Genomic DNA, 19,989 nt, shown 5'->3' with positions numbered 1-19,989 from the left:
TCCCTGAAGAATCAATTGACCTAAATAATCAGTGTTGCTCTGCTCTTAGACGCATGGACTTGAGACTCAGGGGATGATTTAAGGCTACCCCAAATAGCCGTAAAGGATGCGAAATCTTAAGCTTGTTTTCAATTTAGCAGGCTATATACTAACACTAGTGATTTAGAAGCTTGTAAAATATTCTTAAATCCTCCTCTAAACAAAAAAGTTTCAAACACCCTATTTTTTTTTTCCTCAGTCTTACTTCACAACATTGATGTCGTCTCCTCCAAAAGAACCACCATGCTGTGCTGTAAATTTTATGCCTGCTTCTTCCTGACCTTTAATCACAGACACAAATACATCTGCCTCTGCAATGAAGCAATAGTAAATCAGTGTCGACAGCCATTTGTGTTAATTTCAGTTTCCTCCTCATCTGAACAACTCCTATACACATACTGAAATAACCCAAACATCGACCTGTTGATGCTGTTCTGTAATTTTGCCTGTGTGGTGTCCATCATAGGCCCATGGTAAATATTGGCAAACATCAACTGAGTCACTACCTTTAAGAGAAGTAATGGAAATCAACCACAAAGTGTTAAATGTGATGTTGTATGTATCATTTGTTCCCATTTGTCTCTTATTAAATAGATTTTGTTCTCAATGAGGCTTCCTGAATAAATAAAGCTAAACGAGAACTACAAAAATGACTTCCTTTTATACTTTTGCTTATTTTATCATTATTATTATTATTATTATTATTATTATTATTTTTATTCATAGATGTTCTAGAAATCTGACCTAATGTTACCTGAAGAAATCCTTAATGATAATTGATAATTATTATAAAACTTAATAAAGATGTTTTAGAGTCTGGTACTAACATTACACTTCTGTTTCTGCAGGATCTCTTCAGCAAATCAGACCCATTTTTGGAAATATACCGAATCAATGATGATGAAACTGAACAGCTTGTGCACAGAACTGAGGTAAAGTCACCATATTCCCTCTTCAGTCTCATCAACAGCTGTTAATGCATTTTTACCACTTTTCTTCATATACAGTATGTTCCTACTCTAACAGGTGATTAAAAACAACCTGAACCCTGTGTGGGAGCCCTTCAAAGTGTCTCTCATATCCCTGTGCAGCTGTGATGAGGACCGGAAGCTCAAGGTAAGCGGCCTTTAGGAACTGTAAGTCCACACCAATAAAAATCACAGCAGTCAGTGACTCAGAATCTGCATAGCAAGTTCCTTTCAGCGGCGGGAATCAGAAAGCAGAGTCACACCGACAGAGACAAAGTAGTAAACAGTGTTGTCTGTGTGTGCCACAGTGCCTAGTGTGGGATTATGACTCCAGGGGGAAGCACGACTTCATTGGCGAGTTCTACGCCACTTTCAGGGAAATGCAGAAAATTTCCAGTGGAAATAAGGTCAGTGAACGGAGAGGCGGAGAAGAGTGGAGGAGAGACAGCCGTGGAACTGTTTCATCCACTTCCAATATGCCTTTCATTTTACTCTGCTGAAATCCATCACAGATGAGACAAATGTCATGGTGCTTAGGATATATTGCCAGTCTTCAAAATAGGTTTTCACTCCTGTTCTTTGTCCTCAACTCGCTCTGTTTAAGGTGACGTGGGATTGTGTGAATCCCAAGTACAAACAGAAGAAGAGAAATTATAAAAATTCAGGAGTTGTCATCCTCAGTGACCTTAAGGTAAGAAACTGCAGTAGAAATATATCATATTTATCAGAATAGTCAACACTGGAGGGAGCTGAACTAATCAGTATTTTATTTTTTTATTTTACATCATGACATAGAAATAAACAACCTTTACTATACAAACAAAAATGAACCCAGGAGATTTTTATTATGTAAATCAGCTCTTTAGGATTGAAGGAACAATATGAACTAATTTTAGCAATAAATGCTTGTTTGCATGTATATACTGTGCATAGAAACACTCTCATTGTACATCTAAATAACCCTATACACCTAGGACATTTTTAGTCTCCACTGTTTTGATAAGGTATATCACAAAATGTCTCTTTTTAGCCTTCACAGTCAACAGCTTTGTTGAGTTAATTCCACTTTAATGACCAGATGCTACAGTACAAAACACTGTAGCTGAGCATTCGCTCACCCAACCAAACACCCCTTCTGAGATTTTGTATGTAAGAAATACTCCTTTTTTTTTGTTGCAGCTCCACAGAGTGTACTCCTTCCTAGATTACATCATGGGAGGATGCCAGATTCACTTTACGGTAAACTGAGCAGTCTGTGTTTTGATGAAGCTTCACTGTCATTGAGCTTTTAACTGCACTGGCCATATGTGTATGAATTACCTATTGCTCTCAAATTCTCTGCATCTTCTTTGTTTGTGTAAGATGTAGGTTTGTAGGTAAACAGGCTTTGGTATGGCTTTGCTGGTCCAAATGCAGGAAATCATTTTCAACACAGTTTTAAAGGATCCTTTTACCCCTGAAACAACCCTAATGGTGTTTTTGTCTATGTACGCAGTTAGTTTTCTTAGTGAAGGCAGCCTCATGGGATACATTCCAACCTTCTTCAACTCTTGCCCCTTGGTCTGCCCTCGGTAGTTCTACCTCTCACTCTCTGGCTGGATCACTGAAGCAATGAATATTAATCATGAGCACTGCTGTGATAGATGCAGTTCCTCCTTGTTTAAATAGCTGGCTGCTTGGATCTATGGTGTATGGAAACTGTAGCTGCTTCCTTGTATGTGGGTGTAAAAAGTGCAAGTTCTTACCTCTGATCAGATAATTTATACTGCCATTAGGCATATTTCAGGCTCGCTCACACAGAATGACTTGTAATATCATAAGCAGCCAAGTGATAGACTTTGTAAAAATGTGTGACAAAAGAAAAACTTAACTGATCCTGTCATATTGTTCATTTTGTACATTGTCTACCAGGTTGCCATTGATTTCACAGCATCCAATGGAGACCCCAGGAACAGCTGCTCATTGCACTACATCAACCCTTACCAGCCCAACGAGTACCTGAAGGCTCTGATAGCAGTGGGGGAGATCTGTCAAGACTATGATAGGTTTGTCAATCTTTTGTTTCTTAGTAAAGGCTCTTCAGTGCCTACAGGGATTGTCAGTATCTCCTGTTGTGAAACAGAGCTGCAGAGTGTCCCTTGCATGCCAATTTGGTGAGATCTCTCACTCTGAAAGGAGCCACTCCATCTCAACCACACATAAGGACGATAATGGAAATTGTGGAGCACTGAATAAGAATGGCATTGAATCCTGCAGGTTATTATATTTTTGCTCGCCAGTTTGTCAGAAAACAGATGGAATTTAACTGTTGACCACCAGCTCCTCCAATTCATCTCTTCAATGAAAGGGACTTTGCATTTTGAATTCTCTCTATTAGTTGATTTACAAGCCGCACATTGTCAAACAAGCAGCTAATTACTTGCAGCACAAGTACAATCTTTTTTACTGTCCTCATCATGTTCACATTGGTAGGTCAAATTTAATCTGGGTAAGTAATGCATGATAAACTGTTTGTATCTGGGAAAATTAGAGCAAGCAAATTTGGCCTCTACTGGCATTACTTGTAGATGAGGCTAATCTGGGGCTGAAGATGGTGCTTGGTGAAGGCAGTCAAGGACACTGACACAATATTCTAGACAGACTCATTTATGGCTTCTTAATGATTAACCATTTTTTCAGTCTATCAGAAAGATTATATTTTTTACCTCGTGCCAGCCTCAGGCGTTTAAGGCCGGTGCAGACATCAGTTTTGTTACTGACAATGTTTTGCGCGGATTTCTAAGCAAATTTTTCTTAAGATTTTTTTTATTTGTTTGTATTTTACCCATTCTAGCAACAGTTTGGAGCAAAAAAACCTATTAACACCACATCTAGCTCATATTGATTTTTATTTTAGCAAATAAGACAATAAAACAAACCAAAGTGAACATTAAATAAGTTAATAAATGTATCTTATATTATAGCATATGAACAAATACTTAGTTAATGTATAAATTGTACTATATATAATGCAGTGCTTTTCCTTTGACCATCATCACAATTACTTGTTTTAATGACAGATTACTTGTTGTCTGTCATCAAAATTGCAGTTGTTTTCTTTATGGCCCCACTCAGGAAATCCTTGTCATTTTGATCAAATCACAAATATCCTAGTTTTATGTAACCTCAATTTCTTGTCGCATCATCAATAAGTAAAGTAATTTTCAATCTTGCGTGACTTACTTGCACAGGCTTCCAACTGACACCCACTCTCCATTCAGACACAATTTGCAAATCGGCCCAGTTCTTACATTTAGGGGTCTGTTTTTGAGAATATCTCAAAACTTTTGAACAGATTTTGAAGAAAAAGAAAATTACCCTTTCTAAGTAAACTGATTTAGATTTGGTTACAATTGTAAGAATGGGTGCCATGGGTGAAGGATTAAGTAATTTGTTTCTGGTGGGAATGTAGTCCTTTTTGATATTACTTCTTGATGTCACAAGATACCTTTTTTTCTTTTTCTTTTTTTTCTTCTTTTTTTTTTTTTACATTTTAGGATATTGATATAAAGATAAATCTTTATCTTACATGCTGGTCTGGCATAGGATTTTCCTTTTCCAGACCAGTAATATTATTGTTACAAGGTGCTTGAAGCTGGACATCATGGGGGCCTAAGGGTTAACATATATTCACACAGTAGTGGCTGCATGTGCTTTCTCCTGTAGAAACTCACTACTACAGTTTCCTCTCAGCATCTGTTGCAGCTACTGGTCCTCCTTCTTAGCTCGCATAGGCTCATTACCCAGAGCTACAGTCAAGCACATGCAGAGACAGGGGCTACGACAGCAGGATAGCAGGCACTTCAAAAAGAAGTGGGAGGCATTATAGCTGGAGAAAAAACACAGGAGGTGCAGCGTGAAGCCTGTTTGAGGAGTCATTAAAGACAATGAAGTGATTTGAACGAAATTATATTTTCATGTGACAATTCCCGTTACTGTAAATGTACATACTGGCTGATACAGTCATACACACTTTTGTTTTTAAAATGACTGATTGTTTAATTGTGAACAAATATTAAACAATGTACAAATGTGCAGTTATTGCAAGCAGGCTTGCAGGTGCTTACTAATTAATGGGAAATTATTTATAATATGATCTGTTTCAGAGAAAGACCCTCTCATCTGTCGAAACTAAGCCAGATGAGGATTAACACTCCTGATTTATGCAGATCCTCCTATTGAATATGAGGGGAGCACTGTCTGGCTAATTATAGCATCGTAGAGATTGCACTGGAGACACTCAGAACATGCCTGGAAGTTAGCAGTTCATCCTAGTAGCTTTATTATTTTCATGTTTACATAGATACACAAGAGCATCATACATGGAAACATGCCTCTGGGGGAACAGTGACTGCAAGTTGTAGGCAGCCCTTTCCCTTTTAGGTTGGAATTGTAATTGAGGTGTAAAACGTGGGCAGGCAAACCTTTTAGCCCTTAGTGAACATAGGTGATGTGGGATTGTAGAGTCCTTGCAGAGGAGTGCATTATGGAGCTTGAGTGACGAGCTTTCGTTTGTGTGGGCAGAGGATGGTTTACCTTGCTGAGAGTTATTATACTGGGCACATCTCCCCAAGGCTTCTCACGTATGCTGTCATACGGTGAAAACAAGTTGTCACTAAGCTTCTCTGTCTGGGCTGAAGGTGCTATGTCATATCTCTACAACTATGGAGTTTGATGATCGCTTAATACATTTATAAATTGCACATAGAAACCAATTCATTAAGCCCCCAGGGCAATTTATAAAGGTATGGAAAGAGTCAAGAGGTTGAGATAATGAGTGCTGTTAACAATAGCAAGAATAAAACTCAGAATAAAACTGACTCAAAATGAATACCCAATTCCCCATTAAAACATTTTCATTAAAAGTCTTTTCCAACATTGGTAAAGCCGGTGAAACCAATGTAATACCAAAACCATAATGACATTTTTCCTATTATTTTGCATCCATACAAAATGCCTGTCTTTGAAGGTCACAGTAGTGGGAGCGAAGCTTGTGTTTAGTGGCTGGGAGTTACTATGGTGAGAATGAATGAAAAAAAGTGAGTTGAAAATGTGTAAATGTTGAAGGTGAGGTCAGAGCGGAGGCATCTTTTTATCATCTGTTGTGCAGAAAGCTATTCATTTGTATGTAATATTGTTCCTGGAGTGTGTTTATATCTGTATACAGTATAGTACATTAACCAGGGCATGTGGAGAGGTTGCACTACAAAGAACAGAACCTGGACTCATTCATGTTTATCTTATTTTTTCCTTTTTTCCTTTTTTGAACAGAGTATAATGATAGTAACCAAATGGTCTATGTACCGTATTCACTGATGTCTTTCTAACCAAGCTCCAATTCTCCTAAGCCTGCAGGCTGTTGTCGTTACCACTGGCAGCCATTGTAAATATAAGATTGCAAGGTTAAGGGAAAAGACACACATTATCCTTGAGGTGCAAAAATAATAATAAAAGATGAGCCTCTATTTTCAGTGTTACTGTAATACTAGTGCTGCTACAATAACAACAATTCCGACTACCACTACCACAAAATGTTACAGTAGAACAACTACAACTTTCCAAATTGAAGTCGCTTCTGTCAAGAGTTCACAGTTAAGAGTTTATTGCTCACTCTCTGAGAGTGTAAAAATCACCACTCTGCCAGTGTTTATACAGGTCCACACTCATCGGAGTTAAGTAAACACTTGTGATAGCTCTGGGAAGCTGCCTCAAAGCCATATTAGCTCTACGAGAGGACAAACAACTCTCCAATCAACATACCAAATAGGTAAACACCTATTAACACTGTAAATTTTGCTGTGTAGCCTTTGATGTGGACACACTGTGTCCAGAGTAAATGAATTAAACACATCCTTTCAAATGTTTGTGCCCCAAACTAAGATTCTGTTGAGCTGGAGATATTTTTTGTGATTACACTGGGCTGCAGAATCCGAGGCTGTAGTAAATGTTCTGATAAGGGAGGCAGCCACTGGAGAAATCTATCTGGAGACAAACAATCACTGATGTCACTGAAAACAAGCTGTGACAGCTCTTCTGCCTATCCTAAATGCTGCAAGTTCTAGTTTTTCAACATAAAGTGTTATCTGTTTAATGTGTATTTAGTCTACAGCATGTCCTTAAATTACATGGTATTCAAGGGATACTCCAGAATTTATGACACTTCCATAAAGATAGGGGACTTGTATAGACTGTATAGATGACGTAGCCCCCGTGATGTCACCCACATGTTTATGAAGATGCAGTTTTGAAGTTTAGAGGGGGCTGCTCCGCCATCGCTACTTTAGCAGTGCTAATCCAAAAATGGGCAAAGAGGTGTGGTGTGTGTGGAGCCGAGACTTAGTTGCATGCCGGTTTAATAACTGTAGCATCCTGCTAGCATAGTTAGCACAGCTTGGCGTTTTGCTCAAAGGTTAACCCAAGGCTAATTCATTTGCTGGCTAATTAGCTAGTTAACAGGCTAAGCTAACAAGCCATGTATGGTGAGCGATACTTGCCAATTAGTGCTAACATGCAAATAAAAATAATACTAGAATTTTACTCACCAAGCCAGATTATTTGTCCAATGTTTACATGAAAAATCCTCTAAAAGGCACTAACACCACAAACATAGCTGAGAGGTCACATTTAGTGACTCGAATTAGCTGAGGCAACACTAAGCAGACAGCTAGCTGACTGTGACAGCACCCACCTGTCACTCAAAGCGGCCACGCCCTCAATTTTGCATAACTTTAAGCCTAAATAAAATTTAAATGGGCGAATTGTATAAAAATTCATACCCATACAGTTGTCATGAATGGGGGAAATTAGCAATAGAGACCAAAACAGGTTTTTGTACCAGGCTGTAAGCATGTTTATTTCGGCTGTAAAGTTTGGCATTTTAACATGGGAGTCTGTGGGGATTGACTCGCTTTTGGAGCAAGCCTCAAGTGGCCATTGGAGGAAATGTAGTTTTTGGCACTTCCATGTTCCATGTTCCCTGTTTTTCAGAACCGGAGGTTGCCGCTTACAAAAGACAGGTTAAAAAAAATGGTGAAACAGTATATTACATTTAACATAAGGTAACTTAATAGCATCTTTTGTTGGACCTTCCCTGCCTGGTAAAAACCCATGTTTTTCACAAAAGAAAAGATAATATATATGTCATTAGTCTTTGGGCCTTGCTGTGTATATACACATACAGTAAGACCTTTATATACCTCATCTTTGTATACAACATCACATTTGTTAATGTTTTTACCTGGGAAGGTGTGAAGTACAGGGTTTCTCTACATACATCTGACCATGGTTCAAAAACAGTCTGCATGAGCTATTGTACTCAGATGGGCATAGGATTCATCACTTGATTAGATTGAAGTCACCACTCTGTAGGCCTAGCTGTGTGGAACCAATCCCTCATTCACTCCCTATGTAATAGGCATTCAATAGTTTGCTCTATAGTTACATTGAAGTGAGATTTCTTACACTTTTATGAATCATTGTCATTTTGTGTCAACACTGGCAAGTGTAGAGTCAAACCTTGACATGTTTGAATCACCCAGTGGTGCATTGCATTACGGTGTATTTAGTAGAAAGTAGTATAGCCTATGTGCCATGGGTGCTACTTTTCTTGTTTTATTGTGGGAATCTTTAAGCCGCTATATATATATATTTCATGCGCAGCATTCAGACAGTCTTTTGTTTATTCACAACTATGCACCCCTGACCTTCGACAAGACGCACACTATCCAGCATAGCAGAGCTTCCTACTGTAATATCTGCTCATCTAAGTGGTATGATGAAAAATGTAGACAATAAAGACAGTGAGAACCTCTTTGAACGGGTGCAAATGCTGGCTGCAGGGACTGTGCGACAGATTTCAAATTGTAATTCAAGCTTTGAACATTTATGAAATGCAAACAAGCAGGGGGTTTGCCCCTGGAAACATGAGCAGATGGATAAGCCATCAATATTTTTCAGATCGCTGTCAAAAGCTGTCCCAGATTAAACTGCAGTAACTGTAATATGTGACTGATTAATTTGCTTATCGTTTCAGTGACAAAAGATTTTCAGCTTTGGGGTTCGGTGCCAGAATCCCTCCAAATTATGAGGTGAGTACTCTGCTCTCCATGGTTTTTATTCACCCTAAACCTCCCTTTTTTTCCTATTCCACTCTATTACATTGACTTCCCCGTAACATGAACAGTATTATGCATACTATATATTCATGTGCTCTTATTGAACCCTGGTATTTTCCACTACTCTGGGACTTTACGTCAAGCAAGCTGATTTCCATGACCTATTTCATGACACAATTTGTCACCCTGTCAGATTTTCACATTTGAAACTAATTAGTGAGTTTATTTTTATTCATAAGCCCCTTGTCTTAAAATATCAACTTGTCTTGAGAAAATAACATATTACAATGAAATAAAAGCCCTGTAGTGTTGATGCTCAATTTACATAAGAATTCATGAGTGTGATTTGTTTAAGCAAATTGGACATTGAGAACCAAAAGCCTTCAGTGATTTTAAATAGAGCCCTGGGGAGATGTCTGTCATGTGACACACACACACACACACACACACACACACACACACACACACACACACATACACACTCAGAGGGAGATAGAGAAATAAATACATGCACAGTTGGAGCCCTTCTGTTTGACCATCTCTCAAATTAGAACAACCTATGTTTAATGTAAGATTGTAATGTGCTGTGTGTTGGTGTGAAATACTAATTATTATAATTTCAATCATGCGAAGATTGTGGCTCGGTTAATACAAACTATTAATTTTTGAATTTACCGTGACAGTGACTGCCTCGCAGGAGTCAAATTTACTTTTACTGCATGCTGTTGCCACATTGTGGTTGATAGTGCAGGTGAATACTGATTAAGTCATCAGACTAATCATGAACTGCATCCATGAACTCACAGGCTACACCTTTGATGGACCTGGGTTCTGTCTCAGTAGTGATGTCATGCACTCTTGTATCCTTAATTATGCATTATGCATACAAATTGTGATTGGAAAACAAGTATAAATAAAAAATTAAAAAGATGTTAATTTGCCAGCCAAGAATAAAAAGGATATGAATGACTGAATTTGTACCAGTGACAGTTTAGAAAAATTCTTAGTTATTATTTATTTAGAGTTTAAGTTTGTTTTAAGAGTTTGTTGCTGGCGTGACAGCTGTCAATAAAACTCTGGTGCACACTTAATAACCCTGATCAATCAGACAGTCAAAAGCAGTTAAAACTGCAGTGTGTTGTGCTTCTATCCCACTCTGTGTACTTTGGCAGTTCATTAAAAAGTGTGCGTCAGCCAATTACCAAATCCCGCTGTAATGAGCTCTTTGTAACACCATTGAACATAAATAAACACAAAGAAACAAAGAAGAATTAAACTGCGCCATGACTTGCTGTCAAGAATTTGATTTCTCACGTGGGTCCTATTGATAAAGGGTGACAATCACCAAAATACTCCAGCTAATGTGTTACCTGTCAGTCTGCATTACTCCTCTTGGTTTGTTTGTTAATTTATTTGAATATTGGCGTGAACACACACAAACTCAGTTAATCTGCTTCATCAAGGTTGTATGTGTGGTTTGATCATATTTAATTGACAGTGACTCCACAACTGTGATCAGCTCCAACGCATCTAACATTTCCTTTTACTCAAAGAGCCCTGCCCTTCCTAACTATTTTAAAAAACACAAAAATACAGAAATCTGTTGAAATAACCAGAAGTGACTTTTTAGAAGATTTTGTTTTCATGTAGGACCTTTTTGCTCACAGTAAGATGACTGACTCAGACAATAGGTTTTCAGGGCCTTTAATACTTACATTTGAGGAGTTTTGTTTTTTTATGTACAAAGCTGAAAAATAAGACTGTAACACTAAATAACTTGCTGTCATACAGTTGAAGTAAAAGCACATGTAACTAATTACATTACTGATGCTTAATGATTCTCCATTCCAATAAATGGTTGCTGCAAATCATGCCAGTGGACCAATCTGTGCAATAACAGAGCCTTACAGCTGCAACACCTAAATGGAAGGCAGCCATTATTAATGTTATTAGTTACACCTGTGTGTTTCCTGCTATTTCATGTGAAATGCTCTGCTGGGAAACAGGCCTGTTAAATGAAAAACAAAACAAGATCTCCTCTCTTGCAGTGCAAAAACTAAATGGTGGTCTGTGGGATTTAATTTTCTAGGACTCCTCATATCTATATCTATACACTGACTGAATTCAGTCTGTAACTCACATTAAATAAAAAATGACTTTAAAAAAATAGCCAGCTGGAGAGGAGTCAGCTGTCACTGATCTGGATGACATTTGGTACTTGTGGAAAAAACTCTTATGAGAGGAGGCATCAAGAGGGGGATTTCAGTTTTGCCAGTTTTGAGATAAAAAAAAGTCAATCTGACATTTGGATGGCAAGAACAGACCAGATAAAAGAAGAAGTGTTGAAATCTCTTTTCAGAAACCAGATATTAAGCATATAGTGCAGGCTCTATGCTTATTTCTGTATAGTGTGATGAAGCCATGATTCAGGATGTTAATATAAGCCGATCATTTGGAATGTAGTTTACACAAATCAGTACATCGCAGAGCCAAGTCTCACTCTAAAACAACCTGAAAATAAAAGTGTGTTACTTTTATCCTGTGTTTCAAATTAAACTCTCAGTTCCTGATTAAATATTTTTCCTATGATCACATTATCAGCACATACTTCCCTACCTTTATTAATTTACATGCAAACTTAACCATGTAGTTTTTAAATTTGAACTGAAAATACACCCAAAGCAAAAATTAGGTTAGTGCTCCAGACATACATTCATTTGATTGTTTTTGTAATGTGGATATTGTCATATTTCTATAATAACATTATAATGATATTATGATATTGTGCTGAACTCTTGGTTGTTTCAGTTAGCCATTATAATAAAGGTGGTTTTCTCTTAACAGAATTGCAGTTAGAAATACCAGAAGGAAAAAAAAGTTAATGCTCTAACAGATTCCAAAATGGGAGGCGTTTCTGACACAGCATAAAACAGAGCACTGCCCTTCTCAGCAGTGTTTCACAATTTTGAATTTCTCCATCTACAGGTGTCTCATGACTTCGCCATTAATTTTAACCCAGAGGATGATGAATGTGAAGGTGAGGAAAGGCTTTGTACACCAGTTTCCCAGAGAAGTTAATTTCTATGCTGATGATACTAGAATTGATCTCTGTAATCTGACAACACAGCTGCTAAAACATCATTATTGCTCAGCAGATTCTACATCACAAATTTCAGGTATATGAATACATGACACATCAGATTTATAACATCCGACAGTAAAGAAGAAAACAAATTCCTCTCTACAAATTTTTGTGAGCATTCTTGTGTCCATCTTTCTGTAGTTTTATACTCACTCAAGATTCAGTCACAGTAATGTTTTTGGATTTCATAATCGATTATATTTGAAAATGCACGTAAATAAGCCAAAACCTAAAAATCTCAATCTTTCAGGGGATCTTTTAACTTGTTTGAGGCAGACAACATATCCAGACTACTTATAATTCTTTGTCAGACTGATGTGAATGGTTCATCTTAGTGGCCTGTTTATGGCTTATTCAAGTGTAGATAAATCTATTCATGTCTTCATTTTGCTCTGTGCTATCTTTGATCAGGGATCCAAGGGGTGGTTGAGGCCTACCAGAACTGCCTTCCTAAGATCCAGTTGTATGGACCAACCAATGTTTCTCCCATCATCAACAGGATAGCCAAACTGGCAGCAGGCGATGGCAACATTAAAGATGCTTCTGTGAGTGTCCCTTTACACTCTATTGGAAATGTATGAATGTAATACATGCTTTGTTGTTGGGCCCCCCACTGAGTCCCCCCAAGTTATAATAATGATTCCCCAGGCACAGAAGAAGAAGGGGCCCATTATAGAACGAATTAGTTTTCGTTAAATTATAGATTAAAGTCATACAGTGCAATATTGGTGATGCATTTTTTTAGACAGCAGCTAATAGAGTTACTGTGTTTTCAATCTTTCTTTTATATCTCTTTTGGAGTAAAAACACCTGTCTTCTTTATCTTAACTTACCCACCAGGTACACGGACATTTTGTTCTTACTACTGCAATTGCACCGACCCCCATGTCATTATTTACTCCTCAATGTCGGTCCTTCTTTGATCAGTAAATGAGCTGCAGAAAACAATTAGAACAATTTCAGGGCACACATTAGAAATACACATTCAGCAACACATAAACACAGTTAGAGAGCCAACAAACTAACCAGCACTCAGGGATACATCAAAATGATAACATTATATTGTGCCATGTTAATATTCTTCAACTGTGCTGCTCACATTATAATTAATTACACACATACACACATGCACACACATGATGTCTCTGCTAAGGCTTGTGATGTAGTAGTACTCTGTATTTTGTTTTTAATATTCTCCCACTTTATCTGTTCTCGATTCCCTTGTTTCCTGTGTAACACTCTAACACTTTAAAGTGCCATACACACATAATCTTTTCCACTCAGTGGAGCCTGTAAAATTATCCAAGACAGCACGAAAGGCCTACTTCAGACCACGGCGCACACTGAGAGGTGTCCTTGCCTATAACCACACGTTGGTGTTAAAATGGGTTAACGTTGCCATGGATTAATTTGCACTGAAAGCTCTTATCTTCTTCCAGCGATACCACATCCTGCTCATCCTCACGGATGGGGTAGTGACAGACATGGCAGACACGCGTGAAGCCATTGTACGAGCCTCCTACCAGCCTCTCTCCATAATCATTGTTGGTGTGGGTAACGCAGACTTCACAGACATGCAGATTTTGGATGGAGATGATGGAGTCCTACGCTCACCAAAGGGCGAGCCGGTCCTCCGGGACATTGTGCAATTTGTGCCCTTCAGAGACTTCAAAACGGTCAGTTTTTTCCTCCATCTGTAAATCTTCACTTGTTGACGTTTAGCTTTTTCTCCAGTCTCACTCCTCTGACTGCTGTGCTAGTGATGCGAATGAACATTAATTCTTTTTTTATATAATGTCCCCCACCCTTGATATTTAAAAGAGCAAACATGCAGCTATTGATGGCGTTGCCAGTGCTACAGATGGGCATCATGGACTGGAGGAGATCCAGAAATTTCCTCACACAAGAATGTATTTTTAATGTAGCTACTGTACACGCAGTCAGGGACATTTCAGCTCTACATTTATACATCTATCTATGTCTGTTATGGACTAGATATCTCATGCTCTAAACAAAATAATACTGAAATTTTGTGTTTCAGTAAACATGTTCTATATACACATTTGGGTGGCAAATTAAAGGAAAAGGCTGAATAAATGAGTGGAGACACCTAACAAATGCAGATGCTTCCATTCCAGGACCAAGTTGATGAGATGATGAGAGCTGAGGAGATGAGTATGAAGAGTGTGAATTAAAATAAAACTCAGCAAATAAATTGTTATAACTCTAGACACCTTTATTGCACTGCGCTGCACATGTATTAAATGACACACTTATGTAATGAGTTTTATGCCACTGAAAATGATTTTCCAAATATGCTTTAACGACAGTAGTTTTTTATACTGCAAGACATATTATTAAATTTTATGTAGCTCTTAGGATCAAGGTAAAACAGTCAGACGCAGAAACAGAACATTTTCTTTCTAATACAATGTCTGACACTGACATACCACTTTTAATTTCTCTGAAAAGTCCTAACACCTTCTATAGTCCTCTATACCTGAAAATCGTCTGTATCTCAGATTAAAACAATATTTAACAGTTGTTTTGACAACTCCTGTTCTCTGTCTCTATTATAGGCTTCTCCTGCAGCCCTGGCCAAATGTGTTCTGGCAGAGGTGCCCAAACAAGTAGTGGAGTACTACAGCCATAAGGCCATCTCCCCCATGTGTCCGATGAGGGACTTATCCACGCCAATCCTCAGCCCACTTGCCACCACCCCAACAGAATAACAACCCACCCTGTTCCTGGGACCAAGCTTTGACCACGGCACCAGTCGGGCAAACTGAGGGGGAGAGAGGACGCATGCCTCGCTACTTTGGACAAAAACTGAAGAGAAAAATCTTTCTAGATGTGTTGTTATTCATTTATTTCATCTTTCACTCCTAGCGAAGTGTTTACACAAGGACAGTACGGCTGAGACTGTGGGTTATATTTCTCTTCTCGGTGTGGATCTAGCACTTCTCCCTGGCTGTGCAAATTGACCATCCAGCTGTTTCAGCATCATGAGCCCTGAAGGATTATGTTTTTTTTTTTTTTCCCTAATCTTTATGCATGCGGGCCAATCCCTCAGTCCTGATCCATCGACTGGATGCAGGCTCATTATTCCTCTCTGCCCATGAAATTCAGCACCTCAACTATGTGTTACTGTGTTCCTTATCTAAAGATCATTTTAAAGATGTTCTGTACAGTGTGTCGCAATCAAAATTAGATTGCTCAATTTGAACATGCTGACAATACTTCATTCAGATGTTATAAATGAGTCACAGGAAGTAAAAAGAAGACATGCCGCCTTTTCTCAGTTCCGACCCATTATAACATTCACCTTCCCTCTTATACCCTGTAAGTCTGTCTGGCTACAGAGCTGGAATTCTTAATTACAGACATTATTTCCAGAGATGCACAGATTATAATTTCAAAATCAACCTGCCATGATTTGACACTGGAATAAAACTCCTAATATCTGTTTCTAAAACTTAAAGCTCTATTCCAATGTGCACCAGCCATTCTCAACAAACCAAAAACTGCCCTGTAAGACCAATGAATGATGCTACCCCTCCAAAAGCAAGTAATGCTGAGTGTGTTTGGCAGTTACAAGGTAGAGGTTGCCAAATTAGTGTACTCTGCTTAAAATAATTAGCTAAATAACAATAATTAATTCCCCAGTAATCAGCCCCCAAAAAACAGGTGAGAAAACAGCAGCAATGGAAATATCTTTGTTTAGGTCTGATGTGTCCCCACTTCTGACCTGTTTACCTTGTACATCTGTGAAACTGTAAGAGACATAATAACTTTAACAATGTTTGATATTTGCTATAGCTTGAGTTCTTTGACTGCTTTTTTTTCTGTTACAGCTAACAAGTCACAGCCATACAGAGTACACAGTCAAGTCATCAGCTTGCTTGTTGAAGGGGAAGATGTGTTTGGGTCGCTGTACAATAACAGAAGGTTGCAAACAGCTGCTTTTTCTGATGTTAGCTGCAAACAAAGCCAGGGAAACATTTCTCTCCAAGAGAAGAAGAATGATCGCACCCTATTTTTGGTCTTTTGTCAAGTGGCTATGGTATAAGCTGTGAAAATCATGCTTTATTGCCAGGTGAATCCTTTTTCTCTGAATTGTCTATTATTGTTGTCACCAAGCCACTAAGCCAGTCATCATGCAGGTAGCATTCTTCACATTTTTGCAGTATATTTCATTTTTTCTGCTGCTTTTTACATGCAATATAATTCTACTCAGTGTTTCATAAGGAATTTGACTGGAGAACATACAGATTAGATCAAATGAAAGCACAAAGCCAGCCACAGTGAGGGCTGCAACACACAGTAATGCTCATAAAAACAGCTCTGGAATGTGTTATATCAGTTAAATTTACATCAGAATATAAGAAATCTAAAAAAAAACTGTATCATTAATATCAAATTATCAAAAGATTTCTTACCATATAATTGGCATTAAATGTTTGCTCATCGTTGTACACGTGCATCTCCAGGACAAACTATTCTGTGAATCTATTCTTTTTATATTCTATTTTCTATTTCCAAGTAACTCTTGCCTGAAGAATCACTATCTACACGAACAGATGCATTTGATTTTTCTGCTGTTCAGCTTCACAGTGGTCACGTATTCAGAAGGCTATAGATTCACATCCACTTACCCTGCCAGACTGTCTTCACAGTGCGGCCTGTAACAGGATGTGGGCTCAGTGTTTTCCAGAGGAACCTGTTAATGCTACAAACAGAGAACCAGAAGCTCTCACTAAGCAGTGAAAACTATTTGCTGTTTTGTTTTCATTGTAAATATCTGTATGAATACTAGCGTCTAACTAACCAAGAGAGGAGAGATGATTCAAGTCAAATGTAATTACATTTTCAGGGAGTGCGCAAAATAGTCAAACAAACAAGAAAGTAAAAGAGTTGGATAGAGTGAATGTTTTCACAGTTTTGAAAGAGGCATGCTCCTACCATTTAAAGGTTTTTATCACTTATGCAAAGAACCTTAACACTGCCCCCCCCCCTCTTTATCAAGCTGACTGAACAGCTTATTATCAAGCATCTTTATGAGCATGAATTTCAAAATATTTCTGTGGTTTCAATTAAGTATGAACGCCACAAAGTCTCTCAAAGCTAAACAAATTTATTGTAATTCATTTTCTTGTCTTATTTGTTTGCATATAAAAACACATATTTCACTGTGTTAAAGAAGTACACTTTTTAGACCCAAAGAATGCATAATATCCTCCTTAAAGTGACACATTTTATGAATAAAGCTCAAAACTGGTTGCTCATACCAGAGGTCTGACTGAACAGCATCAACAACAGTAATGCTCCATTGCTTTCACCTTGCAGCATAAACACTGAATAGATGATTTACTGTCTGTTCTAGTAATGACTCTATATTTTGTATATTTATTTTGTGTTCTTGCATTTATCTTAAATGGTGTAATTGTGCATCTGAATGTTGACTCATTCTCTTGGCGAGAATCCAAGCTAACACTGCCATTAAATGCATAGGAAGAATATCTAGTCTTTATAGCCACTCTCACATACACACACACACACACACACACACACACACACACACACACACACACACACACACACACACATTCACCCCCAAGCTACAAATATTAATCTGACTTTGATTTGTCCTCCAGAGCTTCAGCAGCCTTCCCCTGATACAGATATTGACTACTCATGAATGCACCCTAAACACAGCTAGCTCTGCTGTTGGCTGCTCTCTGAACTCCTTTGAAGATCACAACTACTGAGGGTTCTTCTGTCACTGTGGATCACAGGATGAGGCCTATTGATTCAGCAGGCCTAGATTTGGAGCCATACTCAGTTACTTGTAAGTTATGGTGGGACTTTGGTCTCAAGACTGAAGCTCGGCTCCACGTGGCTGGTTTACAACAGGGAGAAAGAGAAAATGGATGCAACAAATAGGAAATACTCTGCTGGAATAAATAGCATTTGACATTATAGGATTCCTGGTTCTCAAAAGATTCACAGCGCATAAAATGTGACCAAAAAGTTCCCATTCTTAGATAATAATTACTATCACAAAAAAGTAAAATATTTTGAAAACTTTGATCTATGAAAGCAATGTTGTGGTTTCCCATAAACCTTCAGTGGCTACTTAATCTGACTAAATAATAAGGAGTTGCAGATATCAGTCTATACAGTATCTGTTCCTTGAGGGCAAACCAGCTCACATATTGATATCTAAAAGGCACTGGCACTTCTTCCATGATTCGTGCCTTGGCAATTCACTCCTTGTCCCCTATTACCTGTATCGCTTTATTGCTACTTTGCCTCAGGTTATGAGCTGCACCAGCTCAAATGGTTCATTACCCCGTACTCTTAACATTTTTATGAAATGTGATTTTACAATTGAGAGATGACTGACCTCGAAACATACGCAATTTCATTGCTTTATCTAATACTTTTTTTGTTATTTTAAAAAATTAGTTTTATTATCAAATAAGTAATATAAGACTTATAAAATATGTCTTTTCTCAGTTCAAATACCAATATAATGAGTCATTCAAATGTTTCATGCCCTCTTGAGGTTATCTGAATTACAAAATATATTATAATATATAATATATGTCTTATGGTAATACATATTAAAGAGTCATGCATCGGTCTTAAATGCCTTGCCAGATTTGCTCTAAACAAATTCCTCTTTGTACCATCTTTGAAAATTATTTTTTAATTATTATCTTTTTCATTTAGTGTTAAGTTTCATTGCAACCATGTAAAAAATGCTAAAGTATTCAAATAATATCATTGTGTTTTTTTGTGCAAGAGCTAGCTGAGCCATGTGATGTCGTCACTTTAAACAGCTTCATGAGAAAATACATTCATGTCTTAATGGGAGCCCATCATTTGTGCCACAGTGGGGCAGACAACAGTGAGCTGAAACACTGGAGACAATAAGACCACAGTTCATGTGGCCATCTTGCACTGTGGATTAAAACAAAGCTAGGAAGAATCCATTGAGCTGCTTATTTCCCTTATCTATACTTGCACCATTGTCAGCCAAAATTAACGAGTTATAGGTTTTACACCAAACTAATGTATTTGAAATTTCCCATACACACACACACACACATGCACGTGCGCGCACACACACACACACACACACACACACACACACACACACACACACACACACACACACACACACACGGCCTCTCTCTCTTTCACCCATCCACTGTTAATCAGAACAAGGTTTGCATCTCAAAAACCTAATATGCAACTGGTGTAACTGCAGCCCTGTGGGTGAGAAGCAGCCCATGCATCATTAATAAATATTTGATTTCTTAAAAAAGGATTAAAAGGGATTTATTGCATGCTTACTTTAATTGTTACGATGTGCTGTGCAGTCATTCCTTTGGATTGTATGATATGCTAATATGCAAGCCTGCATTTGCACAACCCTCTGTTCTTGTAGTTTACGCTCTCTGTCTTGCAGTTAGGTAAATAAATCTCATCATTTAACTGAAACTGTCTTGGTGATTTGTTATCTTATTGAATTAAGTTTTAATGATTTTGACAAAAAAAATAGACTGTATATATATATATATATATATATATATATATATGTACAAAGTATATATTCCAAAATTGAATTCATCTGTATGTTTTTTTGTCATCTTTTTTTCTGATCACTTATTTCTGTGAC

At 37.8% G+C, this 19,989-nt stretch overlaps 1 protein-coding gene across 1 annotated transcript in view; it reads left to right on the top strand.

The window, feature by feature from the left end:
• Window positions 1-19,786, top strand: part of cpne7 (copine VII) — a 32,744-nt gene extending 12,958 nt beyond the window's left edge. The window contains exons 10-15 of the mRNA XM_023410844.2: window positions 2,919-3,052; window positions 9,079-9,133; window positions 12,146-12,197; window positions 12,714-12,847; window positions 13,742-13,978; window positions 14,882-19,786. Coding sequence (XP_023266612.1) covers window positions 2,919-3,052; window positions 9,079-9,133; window positions 12,146-12,197; window positions 12,714-12,847; window positions 13,742-13,978; window positions 14,882-15,034 — 765 coding nt within the window. The 3' untranslated portion in view covers window positions 15,035-19,786. The remainder of the gene's footprint in view (window positions 1-2,918; window positions 3,053-9,078; window positions 9,134-12,145; window positions 12,198-12,713; window positions 12,848-13,741; window positions 13,979-14,881) is intronic.
• Window positions 19,787-19,989: the final 203 nt, after the last annotated feature.

The sequence above is a fragment of the Seriola lalandi genome, unplaced genomic scaffold, assembly GCF_002814215.2.
Source record: "Seriola lalandi dorsalis isolate HSWRI2012SDOR001 ecotype SW California unplaced genomic scaffold, Sedor1 jcf7180002054440, whole genome shotgun sequence".
In the NCBI taxonomy this organism is placed as follows: Eukaryota; Metazoa; Chordata; class Actinopteri; order Carangiformes; family Carangidae; genus Seriola; species Seriola lalandi.
The sequence above is the reverse complement of the archived record's forward strand: the minus strand, read 5'-3'. Positions and strand labels throughout refer to the sequence as shown.